The sequence below is a fragment of the Vicugna pacos genome, chromosome 7 (assembly GCF_048564905.1).
Source record: "Vicugna pacos chromosome 7, VicPac4, whole genome shotgun sequence".
In the NCBI taxonomy this organism is placed as follows: domain Eukaryota; kingdom Metazoa; phylum Chordata; class Mammalia; order Artiodactyla; family Camelidae; genus Vicugna; species Vicugna pacos.
The window spans coordinates 46,247,247-46,269,743 of NC_132993.1; the positions used below are offsets into that span (position 1 = coordinate 46,247,247).

General features: G+C 35.6%; 1 protein-coding gene across 2 annotated transcripts; it reads right to left on the reverse strand.

Annotated features, from left to right (window-relative positions):
• Positions 1 to 6,931: 6,931 nt before the first annotated feature.
• NUP42 (nucleoporin 42) lies at positions 6,932 to 19,761 on the reverse strand. 2 transcript variants are annotated; one of them, XM_006201800.4, is made up of 7 exons: positions 19,460 to 19,761; positions 17,052 to 17,280; positions 15,534 to 15,628; positions 12,394 to 12,470; positions 11,543 to 11,629; positions 9,454 to 9,538; positions 6,932 to 7,829 (listed from the first exon to the last, which is right to left on the reverse strand). In XM_006201800.4, the coding sequence occupies exons 1-7, from the start codon at positions 19,674 to 19,676 to the stop codon at positions 7,252 to 7,254; spliced, it is 1,368 nt and encodes a 455-aa protein (XP_006201862.1). In that variant the 5' UTR covers positions 19,677 to 19,761; the 3' UTR covers positions 6,932 to 7,251. The 2 variants fall into 2 exon arrangements, with proteins under 2 accessions (XP_006201862.1, XP_031530194.1); XM_031674334.2 differs by lacking the exon at positions 19,460 to 19,761 and adding an exon at positions 19,232 to 19,366 and having other exon boundaries at positions 7,018 to 7,829.
• Positions 19,762 to 22,497: the final 2,736 nt, after the last annotated feature.

The following is a 22,497-nucleotide window of genomic DNA, read 5'->3' on the forward strand; positions in this document are numbered from 1 at the left end:
GGGAGCCCTCAACACACCTTCCACCATGGAGACACGGATTTAACAGCAATATATGGACCAACTGCCTATGTGAAAAACCTAGAACCCAGTTAAGAGGTTCCTGTGCTCCAGGCAAGTACAAAGCCAACCACGTGAAAGCCTAGTAGGAAAATTTGTGGCATTCTCTCTCACCAGAGCCCCTCCCCCTGGCACAATGTGGAGCAGTTAGAACACCTAATTCTCATAGAGTATAATGCATGGCTAACATCCTAACTTTTAGCTGGCCTGCCCACGGGACCAATTTCTATCTTGCCGGAATCCAGCATTGACAAGAACGAGGAGCTAGGTTGGGAGCTTGGCCTCTAAGAACAAAAGTGATCAAGTACCAGAGTCTGCAGTAACACAGACAGACACTAGGTGGCGCATACCACAGCACCAGAGAGGCCACAGTATCACAGACAGACATCAGGGGGAGCTCCTGGATAGAAATAGGCAAAACATTTAGATTACACTCAAGCCCAGAGAGGACACATTTCCTAGAAAAGGCTTGAGAGGTCTCCAGAATCTTTAGCAGGGCTGAATGGAGAATGTCTTCCCCAGTATGAAATCATACTGAAAAATCTGAGAGAGATAGCTTATTTTTCAAATGCCAAAATTCTAACAGAAGATAACAAGACATACAAAGAAAGAAGGAAACACAGCCCATTTAAAGAAACAAACTAAATCTTCTAAAACTGATCCTAAAGGAATGAAGACATATGAGTCACCAGACAAAAAATTCAAAATAACCATCATAAGGATACTCAATGATTTAAAAAAAAAAGCACATATAGACAACTAAATGAAGTCAGGAAAAGAATGCATGGGAAAAATGAGAATATCAACAAAGACAGAAACTATGAAGAAGAATCAAACAGAAATTCTGGAAATGAAAATAATAATTGAACTAAAAAATTCACTAGAGGGACTCAACATTGGACTTGATTAGCCAGGAATCAGTGAATTCAAAGATAGCACTTTCAAAATTACTGAGACAGAGGAGCAAAAAGAAGAAAAAAAAAAAAAAACACTGAAGAAAATGAAGAAAGCATAAAGGACTTATGGGATACCATCAAGCAGAACAACATATACATTATGGAAGTCAAAGAAAAGAAGGGGAAGAAAGAAAGGAGGAAGGAAGGAACAAAGGAGGGAAGGGAGGAAGGAAGGAAGGGAGGAAGGAAAGAAAAGGAAAGAAAAGAAAGGGGTAGAGACCCTATTTAAAGAAATATTGGCCCCAAACTTCCCAAATCTGAGAATGGAAATGGAAATACAAATTTATGAAGACTCAAAAACCTCCAACTAGGATAAATCTAAAGAGAATTACACCAAGACACATCATAATCAAACTGTCAAAAGTAACAAAGAGAATCTTGAAAGCAGAAAGAGAAAGTGACTTGTCATGTACAAGGGAGCTCCTACTAAATTACCAGAAGATTTTTCAGCAGAAACCTTGCAGGCTAGAAGGGAGTGGGAGGATATATTCAAAGTACTGAAAGAAAAAAGTGCTAACCCAAAATACTATATCCAGCAAAACCATCCTTTAAAAACAAAGGAGAAATTAAGACTTTCCCAGATAAACAAAAGCTGAAGGAAACTATTACCACTAGACCTACCTTGTGAGAAATGCTGATGGGCTCTTTCCCTCAGGGCAGGTAGCAGAGGTGGCAGCTATTGCAGCCAAGGCCAAGATTAAGGCTTGAGCCCTTTAGGCAAGAAGAAGGAGGAGTTGCCATGATGACCTGAAGGTGGAGCTCTCCCAGCTACATGTCTCCAAAGTGATAGGTTGTGCAGCATCCAAACTCTCTAAGATCTGAGTTGTTTGCAAATCCATTGCCTGTGTTCTCACCACCATTAGCCAGACTCAGAAAGAGAACCTCAGGAAATTCTACAAGGGCAAGAAGCACAAGCCCCCGGAATTGCAGCCCAAGAAAATACGTGCTTTCCACTGCCAGCTCAACAAGCATAAGAGGAGCCTGAAGGCCAAGAAGCAGGATTGGAAGGAATGGCTGTGCCCACTGTGGAAGCATGTGGTCAAGGCCTGAGCACTGTGGTGTCAATAAAAATCAAACTGGCTGAAAAAAAAAAATACTGAAAGGAGTCCTTCAAGTTAAAGCAGAAGGATGAGAAACGGCAACCAAAACCATACAAAAATATAAAACTCCTTGATAAAGGTAAATACATAGACAAATAGAAAATTATGTAGTGCTGTAACACAGGTGCAGAAATCACTTTTAAATCTAATATAGAATTTTAAAAACAAAAGAATAAAAAGTAGTTATAAATCTGTATTAATAAATATGCAATATTAAAAGAGGTAATTTGAGTCTCAATAACATAAAGTGGGGGAGGCAGAGCTGTAAACGAATAGAGTTTCTATATGTGATTGAGGTTACATTGTTATCAGTTTAAAATATATTATTACAACTTAAGACATTTTATGTAATTACAGTGGTAATTGCAGAGAAATTATAGAATATACACAAAGTAAAATGAGAAGGGAATCAAAATATGCCACTACAAAAAAATCAGCAAAACACAAAGCAAGGCATCAGGAAGAAAAGAGGGGCAAAAATGTTATAAAATATACAGAAAACAATGAACAAAATGGGCCATAGTAAGTCCTTCCCTGTCAGTAATTTCTTTATATGTTAATGAATTACATGTACCCATTAAAAAACACCAATTGGCTGAATGTATAAAAGACAAGATCCAACAAATATACTGTCTATAACAGACATTCAATAGATCTAGAGACACACTGTGTGATTAGGCTACACACGATGACTGTTCTCTTGCTCTCTGTACATCCCCTGCTTGACTAATGTCTGCTTCACCTACACTTACTCACACAACTGACCTTCCTCATACTTGTCCCAGGCCCTAGCTAATGATTGTTCTAGCTTTAGATCAGAACATCTTCACTACGATAGCTTGCCAAAGGGCGGTGAGGGTTGTGTCCCTCTGCTAGTTTCCCTGGTAATGGATGAGCCAACCTGATGCCAATCCCCCATATAACTGCTAACCTCCCCCTGCTCCTGGGTAAAATAAACTTTAAGACAAAAACTATCATACAAGACAAAGAAGGGCATTGTATAACAGGGTCAATTCACCAATTATAATGTACACGCACCTCACTCTAGAACTCCCAAATATATGAAGCAAACTGACAAAACTGAGGGGAGAAATGGGCAGCAACACAATAATAGTAGGATACTTCAATACTCCACTTTCAGTTATGAATAAATAACCAAACAGGTCAATATGGAAATAGAAGACTAAAACAACACTGTAGAAAAACTGAACCTAATGGACACATATAGACACTTCACCAAACAGTAGCAGAATATGTATTATTCTCAAGTGCACATGCATTTTCTCCAGGGTAGACCACCAGTTAGGCCACAGAACAAGTCTTATCAAATTTAAGATTGAAATCATACAAACTATCTTCTTTGACCACAATGGAATGAAACTAGAAATCAACAGCAGAAGGAAAACCCACAAATATAAAGAAGTTAAACTATATACTCTTAAACAACCAATGGATCAAAGAAGAAATTACAAGGGAATTTAGAAAATATCTAGAAACAAATAAAAATACACAACATACCAAAACTTATGGGATATAGCAAAAGCAGTGATAAGAGTCATTTTATAGAGATAAATGTTTGCATTAAAAAAGAACCATCTCAATAAACCTAACTTTATACCTGAGGAAATAGAAAAAGAACAAACTAAACCCAAGTTTAGAAGAATGGAAGAAATAATAAAGATCAGAGCAGAGGTAAATGAAATAGAGAATAGAGAAACAATAGAAAAAAGTCAATAAAACCAACTGAATATTTGTGTCCCCTCACCCAAATTTTTATGTTGAAGTCCTAACAACCAATGTGATGGTATTTGGAGGTGGGGTCTTTGGGAGATAATTAGGTATAAATTAGGTCATGAGTGTGGGAAAGATGGTTCAACATATGAAAATCAATCAATATAATACACAACATTAACAAAATGAAGGACAGAAACTACATGATCATCTCAACTAATGCAGAATAAGCATTTGACAAAACCAACACTCTTTCATGATAAAAGCGATTAAAAAAACCAAGAATAGATGGAAACTACCTCAACATAATAAAACTCATATATGAAAGCTCACAGCTAACATCATATTCAACCATGAAAGACTGAAAGGTTTTCCTTTAAGATCAGGAACCAGGCAAAGATGCCCCCTCTCTTCACTACTATTCAACATAGCACTGGAAGTCCTAGCTAGAGCAGTGAGACAAGAAAAGGAAATAAAAGGCACCCAAATTGGAAAGGGAGAAGTAAAATTATCTCTGATTGCAGATTACATGATCTTATATGTAGAAAACTGACTTCACACACACACACGCCACAAAATCTGTTACAATTAATAATTTCAGCAAAGTAGCAGGATATAAAATCAACACACAGAAATCAGTTACATTTCTATACACTAACAATGACTAATGTGAAAAGGGAATTAAGAAAACAATCCCATTTACTACGGCATCAAAATGGACAAAATACATAGGAATAAACTTAATCAAATAGGTGAAAGACTATAAATCATTGCTAAAAGAAATACAAATAAATGGAGACATACTGCACTTATGGTTTGGGACACTTATATTGGTAAAATGTGCATACTGCCCAAAGCAATGTACAGATTCAATACAATCCATATCAAAATCCCAGTGGCAATTTTTTTCTTTTGGCAGAAGTAGAATAAAATCATAAAATTCATATGGAATTTCAAGGTATTCCAAATAGCCAAACCAATTTTGAAAAAGAAGAATAAAGATAGAGGCCTCACATTTCCTGATTCCAAAGTCTACTAGAGTGCAACACTAATTAAGACAGTATGGTACTGGCATAAAGACAGATAAATAGAATAGTCAAATCGTGGAAACAGAAAGTAGAAATCTGATTGCCAAGCACTGCAGAAAGGAGGGAGGGAGAAGTAATGTTCAGTGGGTATAGAGTTTCAGGATGACAAGATGAAACAGTTTGAGATCTGTTGCATAATAATGTGAATGTTATGCTACTGAATGCTATACAATTAAAAATGGTTAAAATAGTAAATTTTAAGTTTTTTTTTTCTTTAAGCACAATTAAAAGAAAAACCCATCTGAGCCATTATAAACTTTCAGGCTTTTTTCTCCCATGAATATACACTTTCCCCTCAAACTGGACCACATTGTGCATGCTATTTTATAAGAAGCTTTTGCTCATTGACTACAGAATGCAAACCTTTCCAAGCTATTCTCTATTCTTCTAGGTCATTTAGAAAGGCTGTTTAGTATTCCAATAAATGAATCTACCACAATTAATCAATTTCCTGTTGGACACTGGATTGAATTATTTTACTCTTATGAATACTGTATAGCTAAATCATGTCATGGATTTTATATAGTTTTAATATCAGTTTGTTTTCTCTCTCCCCTTCTAATCAGCTTTCAGCTGTTACATTTCTCCCATTTTAATCTGTGATCAAATAATCAAGCTAGTTAAATCCGTTTACTTGTTATAAAACTTTATGTGCAATTCTGTCCCTTGCTCATTAACCACATTGTGTGTGTGTGTGCAAGCATAGAAAACAGACTTCCAATGATTATACAGAAACTCGCAAATTGCATATTACTTAAGTTGCCTAAATGCAACTGGATGGGCTCATTTCCAAAATTTGCCTGAAGGATCTCATGAAATGCTTGGTAGAAAACATATTCCCAGGCCGAGCCCAATGGATATATTATTCTGGATATATTATTTAATCAGTACTTCAAATGATTCTTATAATCAGGCAAATTTAGAAACACTGGGCCCTTAACCTGCATCCTCAGAGCTTCCAGGACATTGAGAAATCTATTTGGGACCCAAGGGAGGCTGATAAGTCTGTAACCAATTTACAGGTAGCACAGGGTTCATTCCATCAGGGTAGGAGGACTCTAGGAGTTAACTGTAAGTTGAAAAAAAACAACACTGGAAAGTCTTTAGAGCTTGACACCAAAGCAGGAACTTATCTCTACAAGGATGGTTTCAGACATACACACCTTGGGTAGATTCTATTCCAAATGCTGGGGTTCCAGAACTGAGAGTAATTCAGTTTTTCAAAAAACGTGACAATCCAGGTCCCCTGAGGACTGAATCCTTTGCATTTACACTAAAATCATGTGGAGTGCTTACCTTTTATTAGCTAAAGATTTATTTTTCACTTAAAATCAGTTCAATACCAGATCTATGTTAGGTAACTCTTCTCGTAGTGCTGTGTGATTTTTGAGACTTGAGAAAGCAGCACACAACTCTGACACATATGCCTCAGTTCATGACAGCTCTTTGATTACTTGGATCAATCAGATACACAAGATATTACTCCCTCAATCTAAGGACACAGGGAGATCCAAGCACCTCTGAGAATTCTAATAGAAACTCTACAAACAGCTGGTGAAACCTGACCCCTCTACATACACTATTTATTCACATGAGATCACAATTTCTATTCCTGTTACTAGCCATCCACTTGATGGGATACTGTGAGGAATAAAAAGAATTACATAAAAATTAGGCCAAGATAAAAATCAGCTTAAGATAAAAATTAGCCTAAAATTGTTGAAGAAAACTCATATGGTCCATGAAACAGCCAAAACTGAGGGGAAAAAATTATGAGGGAAAAATGCCTTCAAGTTCCTGAAAAAATTAATTTTTCACCCTTTAAAAAATTTTATTTCTCTCTTTAAGAGAATCATCTTCAACATGGAGGAAAGTCATGTTACTGATGTTTATTCAATAAGTTGGCTAAATATTTCCCTACTGGCTCTAGAAATTGTCTCCTTCCTTAAAAAAATGTTTAAAGGTAAAACTTTAAAGGGTAAGACAGTAAAGTGATGTAGAATGAGAAGAGTACTTTATTCAGTGCACACTGATAGTTTTTTCAGTTCCATTCATAATTATAGTTAAAAAAAATCTGTTCCTGAGTACTTTTTGTTATATTTTACTTAAATAGTTAGGCTCAAGAAAAAAAATGTTACATTAATATTATTGCTGAAAGTTTACATTTCTTATAAATATATATATGTATATACTTGTGTATATATACACACATATATACATATACACACATATGTGTGTATATGTATATATTTGTTCTTTCATATGAACCACTCGAAGCAATTTTAAAAGCTGTTCTTGTCTGTATTTAACAGTGCCCTTTTAAATATTTAGAAGTTCCACAGGTGGTGGCTTTAATGGAATTTTTCCCAGAGTAAATTTCTTGGATTGAAATTGTTCCAGTTCTTCTGCTGTTAGTTGATCCTTGGGTGTGAATAATACATTATCTGTTGTGGTGCTACCATTTGAGACTGGGAGGGAGGTGGATATGCTGCTATTTCCAAAAGTGTCACCAGATGACTTGGAAAAAGCAGTAAGAGAATGTGAGCCTGGACTACCAAAACCAGCCACAGAACTGCCACTTCCAAAGGCTGGGGCCACTGGAGCTCCAATAGGGCCTGCTGCCATGGAAGCTGGAAATCCTGAAAATCCAGATGATCCAAAACCAGAAGCTGCAGGGCTTTTAAATGAAAATGAAGCAGCAGACGTGATTTCGTGTTTACCACGCCCAAAAGTTGGAGCAGACGTTGTGACGGCAGAACTGGCAGAGGGTGCGGCTCCAAATGCCGGAGCACTCCCGAACACAGAAGGGCTTCCAGCAAGGGCAGTGGCAAACCCAGAGCTTGGTTTAAAACTAAAATTCTGAGCATTATCACTGCTATTATTATTCATTGGAAAACCTATAAAAACCAGAGAAAGAGAAAAAGAATCTATTAATGTCAGAAACTGTAGCCATATTACTATCTCCTCCCCTCTTTTTGCCTTATTTCTGCCATGTTTTGATGATGAGAAACTTGTTGGAAGGACGAAGAGAAGACAAAAGTGAAAACAAGAAGCTACAACCACTAACTCCTGCTGTCCTACCTTTCTGCTACACTGATCTCATTTGCACTGTAATTTACCTTTACTCAAGAGTAGCTCTTGAGAAACCCCAGGTATTAGGGAGTGAATCTTCACTTCCAGCTTGTCCCCCCATCTTACTGGCGCTGTCACTGAAGAACAATACTATACTATTATACACAGGGACAAAAAAGTCCTTAAAGGTGCCGGTACCATAGTTATGTATTCCTATGAAACTCTTGAAAAACTATTCCAAAAATATACTTCTAAAGCCTGAGCCATAGGGTCTTTCAAAGAACATGCCCATTCTAGCCCTCATTTCACAAATGCTCAAAGAGCCAAATTCTTTTTTTTGTTTTGTTTTTTGTTGTTGTTGTTGCTGTTGTTTTGTTTTGTTTTTGGCCCTTCAGTCACTTTTTCTAAATTTCAAAAACCAGAATTTTATAACTGACATAAACATTTCCATTGCATCAAAAACAACAAAATACCTAGAAATAAATTTAACTAAGGAGGTTACCTACACTCTGAAAAGTGTAAAACATTGATGAAGGAAACTGAAGATGATACAAAGAATTGGAAAGATATCTTATGCTCTTGGATTAGAAGAATCAACATTATCAAAATGGCTGTACTACACAAAGCAATCTGCAGATCTAATGCAACCCCTGTCAAAATACTCATGACATTTTTCACAGAGCTAGAACAAACAATTCCAAAATACTTATGGAACCATAAAAGACCCTGAATTGCCAAAGAAATATTTTGTAGTCTTTTTTTTCCTCTTTCTTCTTTTTGTTCTTTTTTCTTATGATTTGATGACTAGAGAAGTTCCTGTAACATTTGTTGTAAAGCTGGTTTGGTGGTGCTGAATTCTTTTAGCTTTTGTTTATCTGTGAAACTTTTGGTTTCTCCATCAAATCTGAATGAGAGCCTTGCTGGATAGACTATTCTTGGCTGTAAGTTTTTCTCTTTCATCACTTTAAATATATCTTGCCACTCCCTTCTGTCCTGTAGAGTTTCTGCTGAAAAATCAGCTGATAGCCTTATGAGAGTTCCCTTGTATGTTATTTGTTGCTTTTCTCTTGCTAATTTTAATATTTTCTCCTTATCCTTAATTTTTGTCAAGCTGATTACTATGTGCCTTGGTGTGTTCCTCTCTGGGTTGATCCTGTGTGGAACTCTGTGCTTCCTGGACTTAGGTGACTGTTTCCTTTCCCAAGTTAGGGAAGTTTTCGGTTATTATCTCTTCAAAATTTTTCTCAAATTCCTTCTCTTCTCTTTCTGGGACCCCTATAATGTGAATATTTGAAGAGCCAAATTCTTTGAAGTTCTATTATGGAAGATGGTATAATTTGTAAGGATGATTTAAAATAGCACTTAACAAGCCTTCAGACTTTATGATGTGAAACCCATAAAATCTTATTTTTCTAAATCAGTAAAGTCCTGCATTACTTTATCATTTACCTGGTGACCCAAATGTCACTGCTTGCCTACTGCCAAATCCAAATGCAGGTGCCGTTTGATTTACTCCATCCTTTACATCAGAGAGCTATTAAAAAAAAAAGGAGGCAAATGAATAATTCTCAAGTACCTTTTGTATACACTTTATAGCCAAAATCAATTTTTAAAATGTGCACTTAAAATTGTGAAGTTAACTGTTTAAAACAGAAAAATGCTCAAAAATGAATATGCATAGAAAAAAATGGACAAATCTCAATGAGTTGAGTGATTGACTCATAAACTATGAGTAATTTTAATTTTATTTATGCTTTTTAAACATGTTCTACATTTCTTCAATGAACATATGCAAAGAAAAATACTTTTAAATAACACATTTTAGTGTCTACAGGTTGATCTGCATTTACCAAGAAACCTAGATATTAGGTAAGGGACCTTTAAAGGCTACCCAGTCTACTTACAGTAATGCCTAAACTGAAGTTGATTCACAATTACATTATTAAAAGCATACTACTAAAATCTATTAAACATTTCTTATTTATTCCCTGAAAATATTTTATGCTCTTACTATCTCCTGCTCTAGAAATGTCTTTCATCTCTGCTTACTGAAATCTTAATTTCCTTTTCAAGTAACTTTTCCCTTACTCCTGACCACCAAGAAACCTTTCCTAATCAACCCAAGCAGATATGATTTCTCTCGTTTGGAAGCCTCAATCACATTTTAAAAAAAATCAATTTTACTGAGGTATAGTTTACATTCAATAAAATGCATCTATTAAAAAAAACTATCTATCTATATTTCAGTGAGTTTCGACAAACTTATACCCACCATAATCAAGATTTAGAATATTTCCATCACTCATAAAAGTTCCCTTATGTCCCTTTCCAGTCAAACCTCTCCCAAACCCTGGCCACAGAAAACCACTCATCTACTTTATATTAACTATATATGAGGTTTGTCTTTTCTAGAATTTCATATAAATGGAATCATACAGTATGTATTCTTTTTTTTTTAATCTAGCTTCTTTCCCTCAGTTTAGTATTCATTAACAGGTATGTGGATAAACAAATTACATAAAATCTATATAATGGATTAAAAGTATAAAGAATGAACTACTCAGCATAAAGAACAAAATACTGATACATGCTAAGCCAGTTGTAGGTGTGCTGTCCAAGATCCTCACCTACAAAGGGGTCCCTAGGAAACTAGCAAAGAACATGGAACTTCCAACTTTGAAGGAAGCTCTGTAGTTCTTTCCACTCAATTATCCCTTCTACGTCAGCTCTCAGCAATGGTGATGTGGACCACTTCTCATCTAAGGACAGAATACTTCCAAGAAGTCCTACTAAATTCAAATGGCATTACAACAACTGAAAGATGGGAGAAATTAGCTTGCACAAGAGTCTAGTTACTTACAAGCACATATTTAAGAAAGGAATAGGGTGTTAGGACTTTCACGAAGTCACTAAGTTTAGGCAGCTACTACTCTCATAGCCTTTTTCAGAAAGTAGAAAGAAAAACCACCTAGGAAACTGGAAATACTAAATTCTAAATGTAAATATCTTAAAGTAATGTTCTTAAGAACTTTTTATGGGGTAGAAAGATCAACTTTATTGACAGAGATAATGAATATGCTACAGTAGAAGCATGTATTTTTGGATATCTCCTAAAGGCATTTCTGTATAAGGCAAGGAGCATATGGTAAGTGTCCTTTAGTCACAAAAGGTAGCATTAGTCTAAATGTGCATTCATATCATTTTTTTGAGGGAATTTCTTTCTAAATGCTGATAACCTAGAACACTTGAATTTACATATTATTTTGTAATTTTCAAAACTACTACCACCAAACGTTAAAATTTCATCCTAGAAACAGTTTTAGAAAAGCATAATTATCTGCGTTTTTCTGACTGAGGAAGAGAGAGAAAGCAATTCCAGAACCTTGACTCTAAATGATAATATAGTTTTTGAGAATGTGTGCATTATAATTCTTGACAGAGAATTTTAGCTTTGCTTTCCAAATCCAAAATGAAAATTCTCAGCAAAAAGCAATAAATAAGACACCTCCCTGTAGAAAATTCTTCAGTACTTACTCACCAAAGCTATTTTAGTTGATGTATTTAGACTTTTCAGTTCATTTACCCTGTTCCTCCATTGATTTATTAACTGTTGGATGGAATTTAGCTGAAGAGAGAAAACAGAAAAATAATGAGTCATTACCGAGTATTTTTAAGTTACTTTCTCCAACAACAACTTCATGTCTTTACGTCCAAAGTCACAAGTTTTGTAAAACATTTTTATGGACCATAACTTGTAAAATTTGCACTGACCTACCCCTACTTGCCAAAGATATTCCAGCTGTGGTCCCCTCACCCTGTTCTCCAACTCCTTGTATCATCTAATTAAGATCACAAGTACCTGGCAGCATAAAGTTAGTTATATTTGGATAGGAGATGAACATGTGTACTAGTTGAAATGCCTGACACTGACTGTAGACAATAGAAAATATAGTTTATGTCATTTCCTTTAGGCACCAAACTTATACAAGCCCAGCTTTTTAATTTTTTTGATATTTGATATGTGAGAATGTTAATCTGTATAACAGACTGCATCTTATTTAACTTTGTTTTTCTAGCATTCATCATGGTGTCTGCACCTAAGATATGCTTCATAAATGTTTGTCAAATGATGAAAGGGTTTGATTTCTGGGACTGATTGCTGGATAATTGGTAATAAAAATAATGACATTCCTAGTTACTACAGTCAAAGTATACTATCACCATTTTAGATAACCAACCAAATTTCAAAGAAAGTAATTTAGAAAATAAAATAGCCCTGTTCTGAAAAAAATTATGGACCTCGACCATTTTGCCAACACACAAGAAAGCTACTGCAGAAAAGATAATAATGACTAATCTGTTAGATAGATGAATAGGAAACAAACTTACATAACTCTGTAAGTTATTGCTGGTTAAGAAGTTATGGTACTCAAGTCTCAACTCCTCTGGTGAAATGTCTGTAAAACCTGAAGTGAGGAATCAATTGGAATCTTTAAAAACCAGTACTTTTGATAGTAGAGTAAAACGAGAGGTGCTAGATAGGAAAATATGCTAATGGTGATCATTAGAAAAATTTCAAAGCCTACACTCTATTCAATAAAGTATAAAATTAGAATAAAATATAGTTGGTTAGTTAATCTTGAAGGAGGAAAAGTTTCTAATGATAAATGGCATGGAAGGAATAAAGAAAATAAAAAGAAGGAGTTGACTACATATACTTTCAAACTTCTAAAAAAAGATATTCTGTATGTCAGAAACTAAAATAAACAAAAATTGAAAAGCAAATAGCCTGGCTGCCTTTCTGGACTTATGTCATATCACTCTTTCTCTCATTTATTCTCCTCCAGCAATGCAGGCCTCACTAGTCCTCAAACATGCCAACCCTGTTATCCCCAGGGCCTTTGCACTAGCTACTGTATTGCCAGGAATATTTTCCCCCAAATCTTCTCTTCATTCAGGACTCAGCTCCTATTCTGCTTCCTCAGAATGGATAATCACTCCAGGTAAAGAAACACTTTCTGTCTGGTTACTTTCTCCTCCTTTCAGCTGTTACTCATTTGAACCACGAAGACAGAAAATGATTTGAGTGATTATTTCCTCAATTCTCTCAAGGGTGGTGCAAAAGCAGAATCATTTAAGCAGGAAAGGATAAGTTAACTCATTATAAGGGATGCCTATGGACAGTGATTCTCCAACTTTTTGGTCTCAGGATCCATTCACATTCTTAAAAATTATTAAGGATCCCAGAGCTTTTGCTTACATGGGTTACATATATTGGTATTTACCATATTTGAAATGATAACTGAAAATGTAGAAAATACTAATTCACTTAAAAATAAGAAATCAATTATATATCAACATAAATGAGAAAATTATTTTCCAAAACAAAAAATAAAAATGGAGAGATATGAGGGGGGAGGGTATTGCTGAAGTGGTAGAGCCCATGCTTAGCATGCACGAGGTCCTAGGTTTAAACCCCCAGTATCTCCACTAAAAAATACTACTAATAATACAATAATTAAATAAATAAACCTAATTACCTTGGCCCCCACTAAAAAAAAACCTAAAAAAAAAAAAAACTTAGTGATATGAGCGGTATTGTTTTATGTTTGTAAACCTCTTAAATGTTCAGCTTAATAGAAGACTGCTGGATTATTTTATCTCCTTCTGCTATTCAATCTGCTTCAATCTGTTGCAATACATTGCCTGGTTGAAGTGTATGTAGAAAATCTTTTCTCACACAGATGTGTAGCTGGGAAAGGATGACTTTTATGCCCTTTTCAGATAATTGTGGATATTCTTCTTTGATACTATACCAAAACCTGACAGGTGGTGGTTTCTTAAAGGTTAGTTACAATGTGAAGTCAAATCACATTAATAACTTTGTATACTTTTACATTAAATGCAGTGGTTTATCTTGCACTTAGAATGGATTTTTCAACTATTCATAATTTTGTAACATCATACATTGGTTATTTGGAAAACACTGGTTCACTGAGTTATCCAGAACCTCTAAATGCAGGCATATGTCATCTTACAATATTAAAAAATGCGTATTTGTTAATGTTACTTTACGTATCCTTCTCATTTTGTCACATAGAATATTTAAAAGGTGTGTACTTCAAGATCAAAATTTAATAAAACTAGTAATTTTTAAATTTTTACCTCTTTATCGAAAACATTTTTAAGTGAAAATGGCATTAGGAAAGTTTTTTATAGACTACGGTCTGCTAGTACAGTTTGTTGTCTCTGTCTCATCACTGCTTTTGCATCAACAGTGCAAATGTCAACACAGTAAAAGTGGCAATTAATGTCTTGGTATTATTGTGAAAATACTTCTGAACTCCTACAGCCCCTAAAAGGATCTCAGGGATAGGGTTGCCAGACTTAGCAAATACTACTAATGTACGCCCAGTTAAACCCGAATTTCCAACATACAACAAATACTTTTTTAGTATAAGTATGTCCCAAATGCTACATGGGATATTCATATATTAAAAATATTACTCTTCGTTTATCTGAAATTTAACTGAGTGTCCCATATTTTATCTGGCAACCCTGCTTAGGAATCTACATTCCAAATTGAGAATCATTGCTTTAGGATGTAAGGCATTAGGTTCAATTGTGAATTGATGAAAAAAAAAAAAAGGCTTAATACTTAGTATCTTTAGAAAAAAATCACTATCTAAAATTATCTTATTTATTTCTATTACTTATTGCCTCTCTCCCAAGAAAATAAACTTCTTAAGGGAGGAATCGTTTGTCTTACTCATCACTATTTCCTAAGCACTTTAAATAGGGTCTGGAACAAAAGAAATTCAGTAAGTATTTGTTGAATGATTAAGAGAATAAACAACTAAGGAGTGGTGGACACAAATGCACACAGATAATGAGCAGGTAGAGCTGAGACAGACAGATATCCCAGAGTTCTCAGGGACTGAAAGGGCTCTCATCTTCTAGGTTCCCATTGTTCACTTAACAGGGTCCAGGACCAGCCAGAATGGGCTTAGAAAAGTGTGGTGATCTAGCTTTCAGCCCAAAAAGGGCTATGGATAAAAGAAAATGGGAAGGAAAGGGGTATTCTAAAGAAATGCTATCTCTATAGCCCAGCTAAGGCTCCTTACCTTCAAATATTATCTTTAGGATACTTCTCAATAAGTTTTATAAAAAATAACTAACCTTAGAAAAAAAGATAGAGAAGAAAGAGAACAGAATCAGGCAGCTAAGGGATTCTGAAGTTCTATCTACAGCGAACCAAGAAAGCAGAGCCTATTCTTGCACTTCAGTATTGAAAATGTGTGTGTGTGTGTGGGGGGGTTATTTTACTATTTTCTCAAGGGATCTATGTATCTTAAAAGAATTGTATCTTCCAACCTTAATCTCTGAATTATGAAGTTCTGCTTTAAACAATGTCCAAAATCTCCTACTGTAGCTAAGTTTGTGGTTAATTTCTTTATTTGACATAGTCTTGGTTTTAGAAAATAACAATTGTAAAACATATTTAAAAACACACACAATTTCTCAATTACCTGAAATATTAGGTTTCTTCTTCACTGGTGAATAAGCAGAAAACATCCACTGTCCTGATGATTCCCAAACCTCCATATCTTTTACAATTCCTTCCCTGAATTAAAAAAAAAAAAAAGATCTTTTTTTCTTGTAAAAATTTATAATTTACAATGATTGAAATTTTAAATTGCAGTAAATATATAATTTTAGATTTTCCCATTTTACTTTCTGAAGAATGTTCTTTAGAGCAGAAGCTTATAAAAATGAGCTACATTTCATGATTATAAATATTACAATATCAAAGAAATTAATAATTTTGGTTTTCCAGTACAAGGGAATGTTAACCAATACATTTTTTTTCATTTATTAAAAAAAAAATTTTTTTTTTTTTAAATGAAGGTCTGGGGATTGAATCCAGGACCTCATGCATGCTAAGTATGTACTCTATGATTGAGCTATACCCAACCTCCACCAACACCTTTATTAAGTGAGAACTATCATAGCATACATATCTTGAACTAAAATACAGGAAAACACACAACACGAATTTTAATCTTTCTTTGTTCATTATCATAAAAGCAGTAAGTAATAAAGAACCACAAAATATTTAAAGATATTTTGTCTAATTCTCACATTTTGCAAAAAGGGAAACAAATCCATGTTCATATAGTTGATTTGTTGGCAAAGTCATGGATAGATTCAGCTCTAAATTAAATATATCCTCCCATTCTAGAATGGTAAAATTAATAAAATAAGAATAATAATTGATAATAAGATCATAATAATAAAATTTAGAATTTTTACAACAACCTTGAATATAGGAAGGAGGGTTTTGTTTATTTTTAAATTTCATTTATTTATTTTAACCAATTGTATATGGTACATGGCTCAAAATATTTACAACTAGTCCTAATTTGGTTATGGGCTATAAAAGATTAATAAGTATATATAAGTTCTGTCCTAGGAGCTGGGAGCTGAGGAATAGTTACAGACAGCCAGGCACTGTTTTGGCACCAGTCATAAATTCTACCACGAATGTTCTCAATAAATTATAAGAAATCTACTCCACAATAATGAAGAAAATCAAATGAAATCAGTTTGCATGAGGCAATTGAAGTAAAAGTTTTAGAAAGAAAAAGAAAAGATGCTGTAAGTGAACTCCAAGATCACAAGTTACCTTAAATCACCTCATACTTTGTTAAGAACTCATAATTTGCATCAGATTTGAGCAGGGCTGCCTTATAAAGATATTCACAATATGGTGTTATCAATAGAAAAATGGGAAAAGCATAATTAGCCCTAAGAGGGCACTGTACTGATACAGAAAGATGACATTTTTAAGTGAAATAAAGTCTATTACATTACATGCAAAATAGTGGTCATCTCTGATCATGGATGCTTTGTCTTCTTTTTGCTTATTCTGATTTTTTTAATAATTAAAATAATAATAATATTACTTCTTTTTTAAAGAAAATATTGTAGGTACTGTTGAAAAAATAAGCAAATAGGTAGTAATTTTTCTGAAGGTTTTCACTTACAGAAGTTTCTTTTCATCTTTCTGCTCATCAGAGCTAGGTGAAGCAAATGGGTTCTGAGACAATCCAAACCCCCTGTTCCTGCTAGTTGAAGCTCCAGAATCAAAAGAACCAAAAGATGGTTTTTCTTGATCTCTGCTGCCTCCCCATGGTGCAGATTTGGAGAAACTGGATGGCTGGATAACACTGGAATATCTCTGGCTGGTGTTATTCCATCCACGTCTGTTACTACCTGAAGGAAATAAAATAAATAATTTTACTACCAACTCCCTTTTTAATCTTGAAAATTTTCATTATTTTTTTATCTTATTATTTGCAGACATTATGCAAGATTCAACAAGCACTACAATTCCACTCATTATAAGTTACAAAACTCTTCATTTTCAATTTATATAGTTAAGTGTATTATCAACAAATCACAGAATGGTCTAACTTAACAAGACTGAGAGAACTGTAAATCCATAGAAAAATGACATATTACAAAATTTAGCTGACATAAACTTATTAAGTAAACAACTGTTTGATATTGAAGTGGATAGATGACATGTATCCTCAGTCATGAGTTCCTTCAGAATAAAAATCTATATCTTTATCATTCTCTGCTTCCCAACTGGGCCATATACAGTAGTAAAATCTGAAAAGTGTACAATGTATTAAGGAGTTTGTTGAATATTAAAGATTAGTTTCTACCCTCTGTTCTTGAATAGATGCTTAAATCTATTTGACTCAGTCTTCCCTCTAAGAAAACAATATCTACTTACCTGCCTTTTATAAGATTATAGAGGTAATTTACATATGAACAAAGTGTGTTGAGTCCCTCTATTATGAGCTGATTTCTAAGATTTTATAACCATCAAAATGAGCCAACAGGACTCTCTCCTGTCTCTATATTTAAAAAAAATCTTATCACTTCAGCTATCTTATTTACTCATCACTTCTTAGTTGGGACTGAGATAATGGACCTTGTTTCTGACTGAATTAAGAGATATGCCATCGAATATGTATATTAAAAAATGGAGTGATAGGAGATATATTCCCCTATAAAAAATTCATCTCCCAACTCTAAAACTACTTAACAAAACCAAAGAGAGATGGGAGAAGACTGCTAGACCAGATCCTTCAAGTTAGAGTTAATGATATTTTATTTTTCTAGCAAAATCCTTTGCAGGGATGATACAACTGAAGAAATTAATTCCATCCTTCCTATATAGAGTTCAGCCTTCATACGTATTAATTCCTTCAGCATTCATTTGTATCTTGGTGCTAAATACACTGTTCACTTGATGAGTTTTATTTACACTTTTAAAATTCATCAATCTATCCATCCAACATTTATTTTCTAATGACTACATTAGAGTGAGTCTCCACAGAATGTCAACTATTACGTATTGTTGCTCCTGGAAATACACTCACATTTATCAGATCCTGAGTCCTAACTTTGGGTTTCGAATATTTCACAAGACCAATTGTGAGTGATGCAAGAAAACTATCTTCCAGAAGAGGGATCAGACATGAAATCACAATGCAACACAAGGTTTAAGGGTCAGACGAATAGCCCTAAGGAGGAAAGTGAGGGGAGACGTGGTCAGTATCTTGTGATACCTTTAAGGACTAAGTTCCAATCCTAAGAAAACCTAACTATTAATCTCACTTCTAAAACCTTGCACTTACAGTTTCATGTCAGACCCCTCCTCTCCTCAAAGACAGTCTTTTTACACCATCCACAATTGGTTTAGTGAAAGAGTCCAAAAGCCTCGACAATGACTTAGACCCAGGGAGCAGGTCAACGTACCCTTCCACCCACTTTCCCTTATAGCCCAGAGTTCTTAATTGGGCATCTCACTCTCCTGATCTTACCCAAATTTTTAAGTATGTGCATTTATCTGAGGTATGGCTCTGTAGCTTTTATTAGATTTTCAAAGGAGTTCACGACTTCCCCAAAGAGTCCTGATTCTGAGCCCAGTTGACTCTCTCCCCAGAGAAGTTTAGAAAAAATTCTATTCAAAGGGTAAGGGGAAAAAAACAAGTACCCAGACAGGTAGTAAAGAAGAGAGGCATTTCGGTTGATCTACGCTAATTCTCCGAGCCACTGTCACCCAAGGACAAGGTAGTTTTGATAGGTAATTCCGACTTAAAAAGTCACTGTTTTGAATTAGTACCCAGGACCAAACCCCTGTCCTCACCCGCTCAACAAAATCCGACCGAGAGCCCAATACACGGATTACAAACGTCGGAGGGCGGAGCGGGGCGGGGCGAGGGGACGACGCGGGCATGGCCGCATCACCTGACTTGTGCGGCGGGGCGCGGTACCCAGCGGCGGGCCCCACCAGAGACGCCCGTTTCTCGCTGGCCGGTCCCGACGCAGGCCTTCCCCAGTTCCGCTAGTGCCGAAGGATTCAGGATAACGTCACCTGAGGGCTGCTGCTGCTGCTGCCGTCCTCCGCCCGCACCCCCGGCGCGGGGATGTTCGTTCCAGCACCGGTCTCCAAAGCGGCATCGGCCTTGAAGGAAGAACTGACAAATGGTCATTGCGACGGCGTCGCGGACGGAGCGGTCTTCATTCGGCACCTTGAGCAAGCGGAGAGCCCAAAGCGAGCGTAGATCCCGGATTCGCTGCTGTGACGTCATCTTCTCGCGCCTGGGAAAGGTCCTTTCTCTCTTGTCCCGCCTCCAGTGCGATGCGAGGCGTGGGGTTTACCCAATAGGATTTGAAGAGAGCGGAGCCGTCCCTTACGCGCTGAGCGTGGCCTGGGAAGGCGGGATGCTTGAACGGTTACGTGGAGGAAGTGGCTCCTTGAACCGTTGTGTAGGTCCTCGGACTTCAAGGAAGGCTTGAGGTCCAAAACGAGAGGAAAGCTGGTCAACCAAACCCACAACTTCAGCGAGGTCCTGAGAGGAAGATTAGCTGTGGTTTGAGGGACCTAGTTGTATTTTTTATTTGTAACTTCTGAGAGTAAAAATCTGCCCAGCCACTGCTCAGGATGGATTAACAGTGTCAGATGAAGCCAGTTGTAACGATAATAGGAAACAGTTTCTTTTAAGGACAAACTGTAACTAAAAAGTATCATATCTCGTCTTTGTATGACTGCTACATTCTTATACAATGAAACCTTCACTTCGTTGAAGTACACGTAAATGTTGCTGTTTGAAATTGTATCAGTAAGAATGAAACATCCTACTCTTTCCTGCAGGATTTAGGACACCTCGTGACAGAGAAGCAGGTTCGGTTTCTAACAACTCACAGAACTGCAGATAAGGGGGTCCTGAAAAGAACGTTTCACGTTTTCTTTGTAGTTTTCAAGGAAACATGACCCTACATCCTTTTCTCACTCCAGATCTGATGTTAATGCCTTTTCACACATATCTACTTTGCTTGGAGACTATCAAAACTATTTCATTTAAATTCTACCTAAACTCCACCCACCTTCCCCACAAGTCCCCTTTTCTTTGTGTGGTGAGACACCCTACAGTTCCTCTGTTTTGCAGTCTCTTGTTGCACCATAAATCTGAGTGTTGGTGGTTTGGGATGACTGGCAGTTGTTCTTGCTCATAAACTTTGGCTTTTGAGGACAGTGGAATCCACAAGAGCACTGGGAATAACTGGTGCAACCTGGTTTATTATTTTTTTACTCAGTTGAATTCATTTATTTTAAAAACAACTTATGGTTGAGTTACAAGTGTATAAAGTACAAAGAACTTTATCGAACCATTTGAGACAAGAACAGCATGCTATATAAAAGAATAACCATAAAAAGGAAGTGCTCTTGGAAACTAAACATGGATAGTGGAAACAAATTCAACAGAGGATTGGAAGATAAAGTCAGGGAAACCCCCTACAAGAACTGAATAAACCACACCTTGAACCCCATTTTACAGCTTTGTTATCAGAAAGAGTCTTACAGCTCTGGAAAGTAAAAAAGCTTTCTAGTTAGTAAGAATAATATTTCAGGCAATTTCCCAGTATAGATTTTTGTTTTTATTCCTCCCAAAATATTCTGAGTCACCTGGGAAGGAGGAAAATTAGGAAGATGGAGGTAGATTCAAGCTTTTAATCTTTTGGGCAAATATAGAAAGGGTGTTATTTAAAGGAACAATTTATCATATGTTGAATGATGCAACCCGTGAAATATCTTTTCATATTACCAAATTATTAAGACTTTGTGAGAACTTTTTTGGTGCCATCATGGAGTGGATTCAATTTTCTTAGGTTGTTGGTGTGTTACAAGTACTACCCTTAATAAGCAAAATTTCCTTCAAGTATCTCCTTAATCCTGGCCTATGGAGCAAATCCAAAATATTTGCTGTTAACAGTATATGAAGCAAAAGGAATGGACTGCTGCTTTTAAAAATGGCTTATTTTCATGACTCAAAAGTTTCCATGACACTATGTGTTAGGTTTTTGAAAGCTAGGTCATATAGTTTTTGATAGCAACAATTTTTTTCAAGATATTAAAATTTCATGTTCACATTGTGATTTTCAAAAGTATAAATTGCTGTGCTTGCTAGAATTTCATTGAGGATTTTTTGCATTTATGTTCATCAGTGATAATGGCCTGTGATTTTCTTTTTCTGTGGTATCTTTGGTTTTGGTATCAGGGGGATGCTAGCCTCATGAGTTTGGAAGTGTTCCTTCCTCTGCAATTTTCTGAAATAGTTTCAAAAGGATAGGTGTCAACTCTTCTCTAAATGTTTGGTAGAATTCACCTGTGAAGCCATCTGATCCTGGAGTTTTGTTTGTTGGATTTTTAAATTACTGATTCAATTTCCTTACAGGTAATTAATTGATCTGTTCATATTTTCCATTTCTTCCTGGTTCAGTCTTGGGAAATTGTACCTTTCTAAGAATTTGTCCATTTCTTCTACATTGTCCTTCTTATTGGCATATAACTGATTGTAATAGTTTCTTATGATCCTTAGTATTTCTGTGGTGTTTGTTGCAATTTCTCCTTTTTCATTTCTGATTTTTATTGATTTGGGACTTTCTCTTTTTTTTTCTTGATGAGTATAACTAAAGGTCTATCAATTTTGTTTATCTTTTCAAAGAACCAGCTTTTAGTTTCATCGATCTTTTCTTCCTTTTTTTTTTTTTAACTCTTTATTTCATTTATTTCTGCTCTGATCTTTATGATTTCTTTCCTTCTACTAACTTTGGTTTTGTTTGTTCTTCTTTCTCTAGTTCCTTTAGGTATAAGGTTAGGCTGTTTGAGATTTTTCTTTTTTCCTGAGGTAAGCCTATTATCAATATAAACTTCCCTCTTAGAACTACTTTTGCTGCGTCCAATAGGTTTTGGATCATTGTGTTTTCATTTCATTTGTCTCTAGGTATTTGATTTCTTCAGTGATCCATTGGTTGTTAGCAGCATATTATTTAGCCTCCACATGTTTGTGGTTTTTGCAGTTTTTTCCCCCTTGTAGTTGATTTCTAGTCTCATAGCATTGTGATTGGAAA

Excerpts from the sequence above, each read along its gene's own strand:
- NUP42 (XM_006201800.4), bottom strand. The coding sequence starts at position 19,676 with ATGACGTCACAGCAGCGAATCCGGGATCTACGCTCGCTTTGGGCTCTC. Across the intron at positions 15,629-17,051 it reads AAAGATGAAAAGAAACTTCT|GGAAGGAATTGTAAAAGATA; the intron begins GTAAGTGAAAAC and ends TTTTTAATTCAG. Across the intron at positions 11,630-12,393 it reads GCAATAACTTACAGAGTTAT|CTAAATTCCATCCAACAGTT; the intron begins GTAAGTTTGTTT and ends TTCTCTCTTCAG.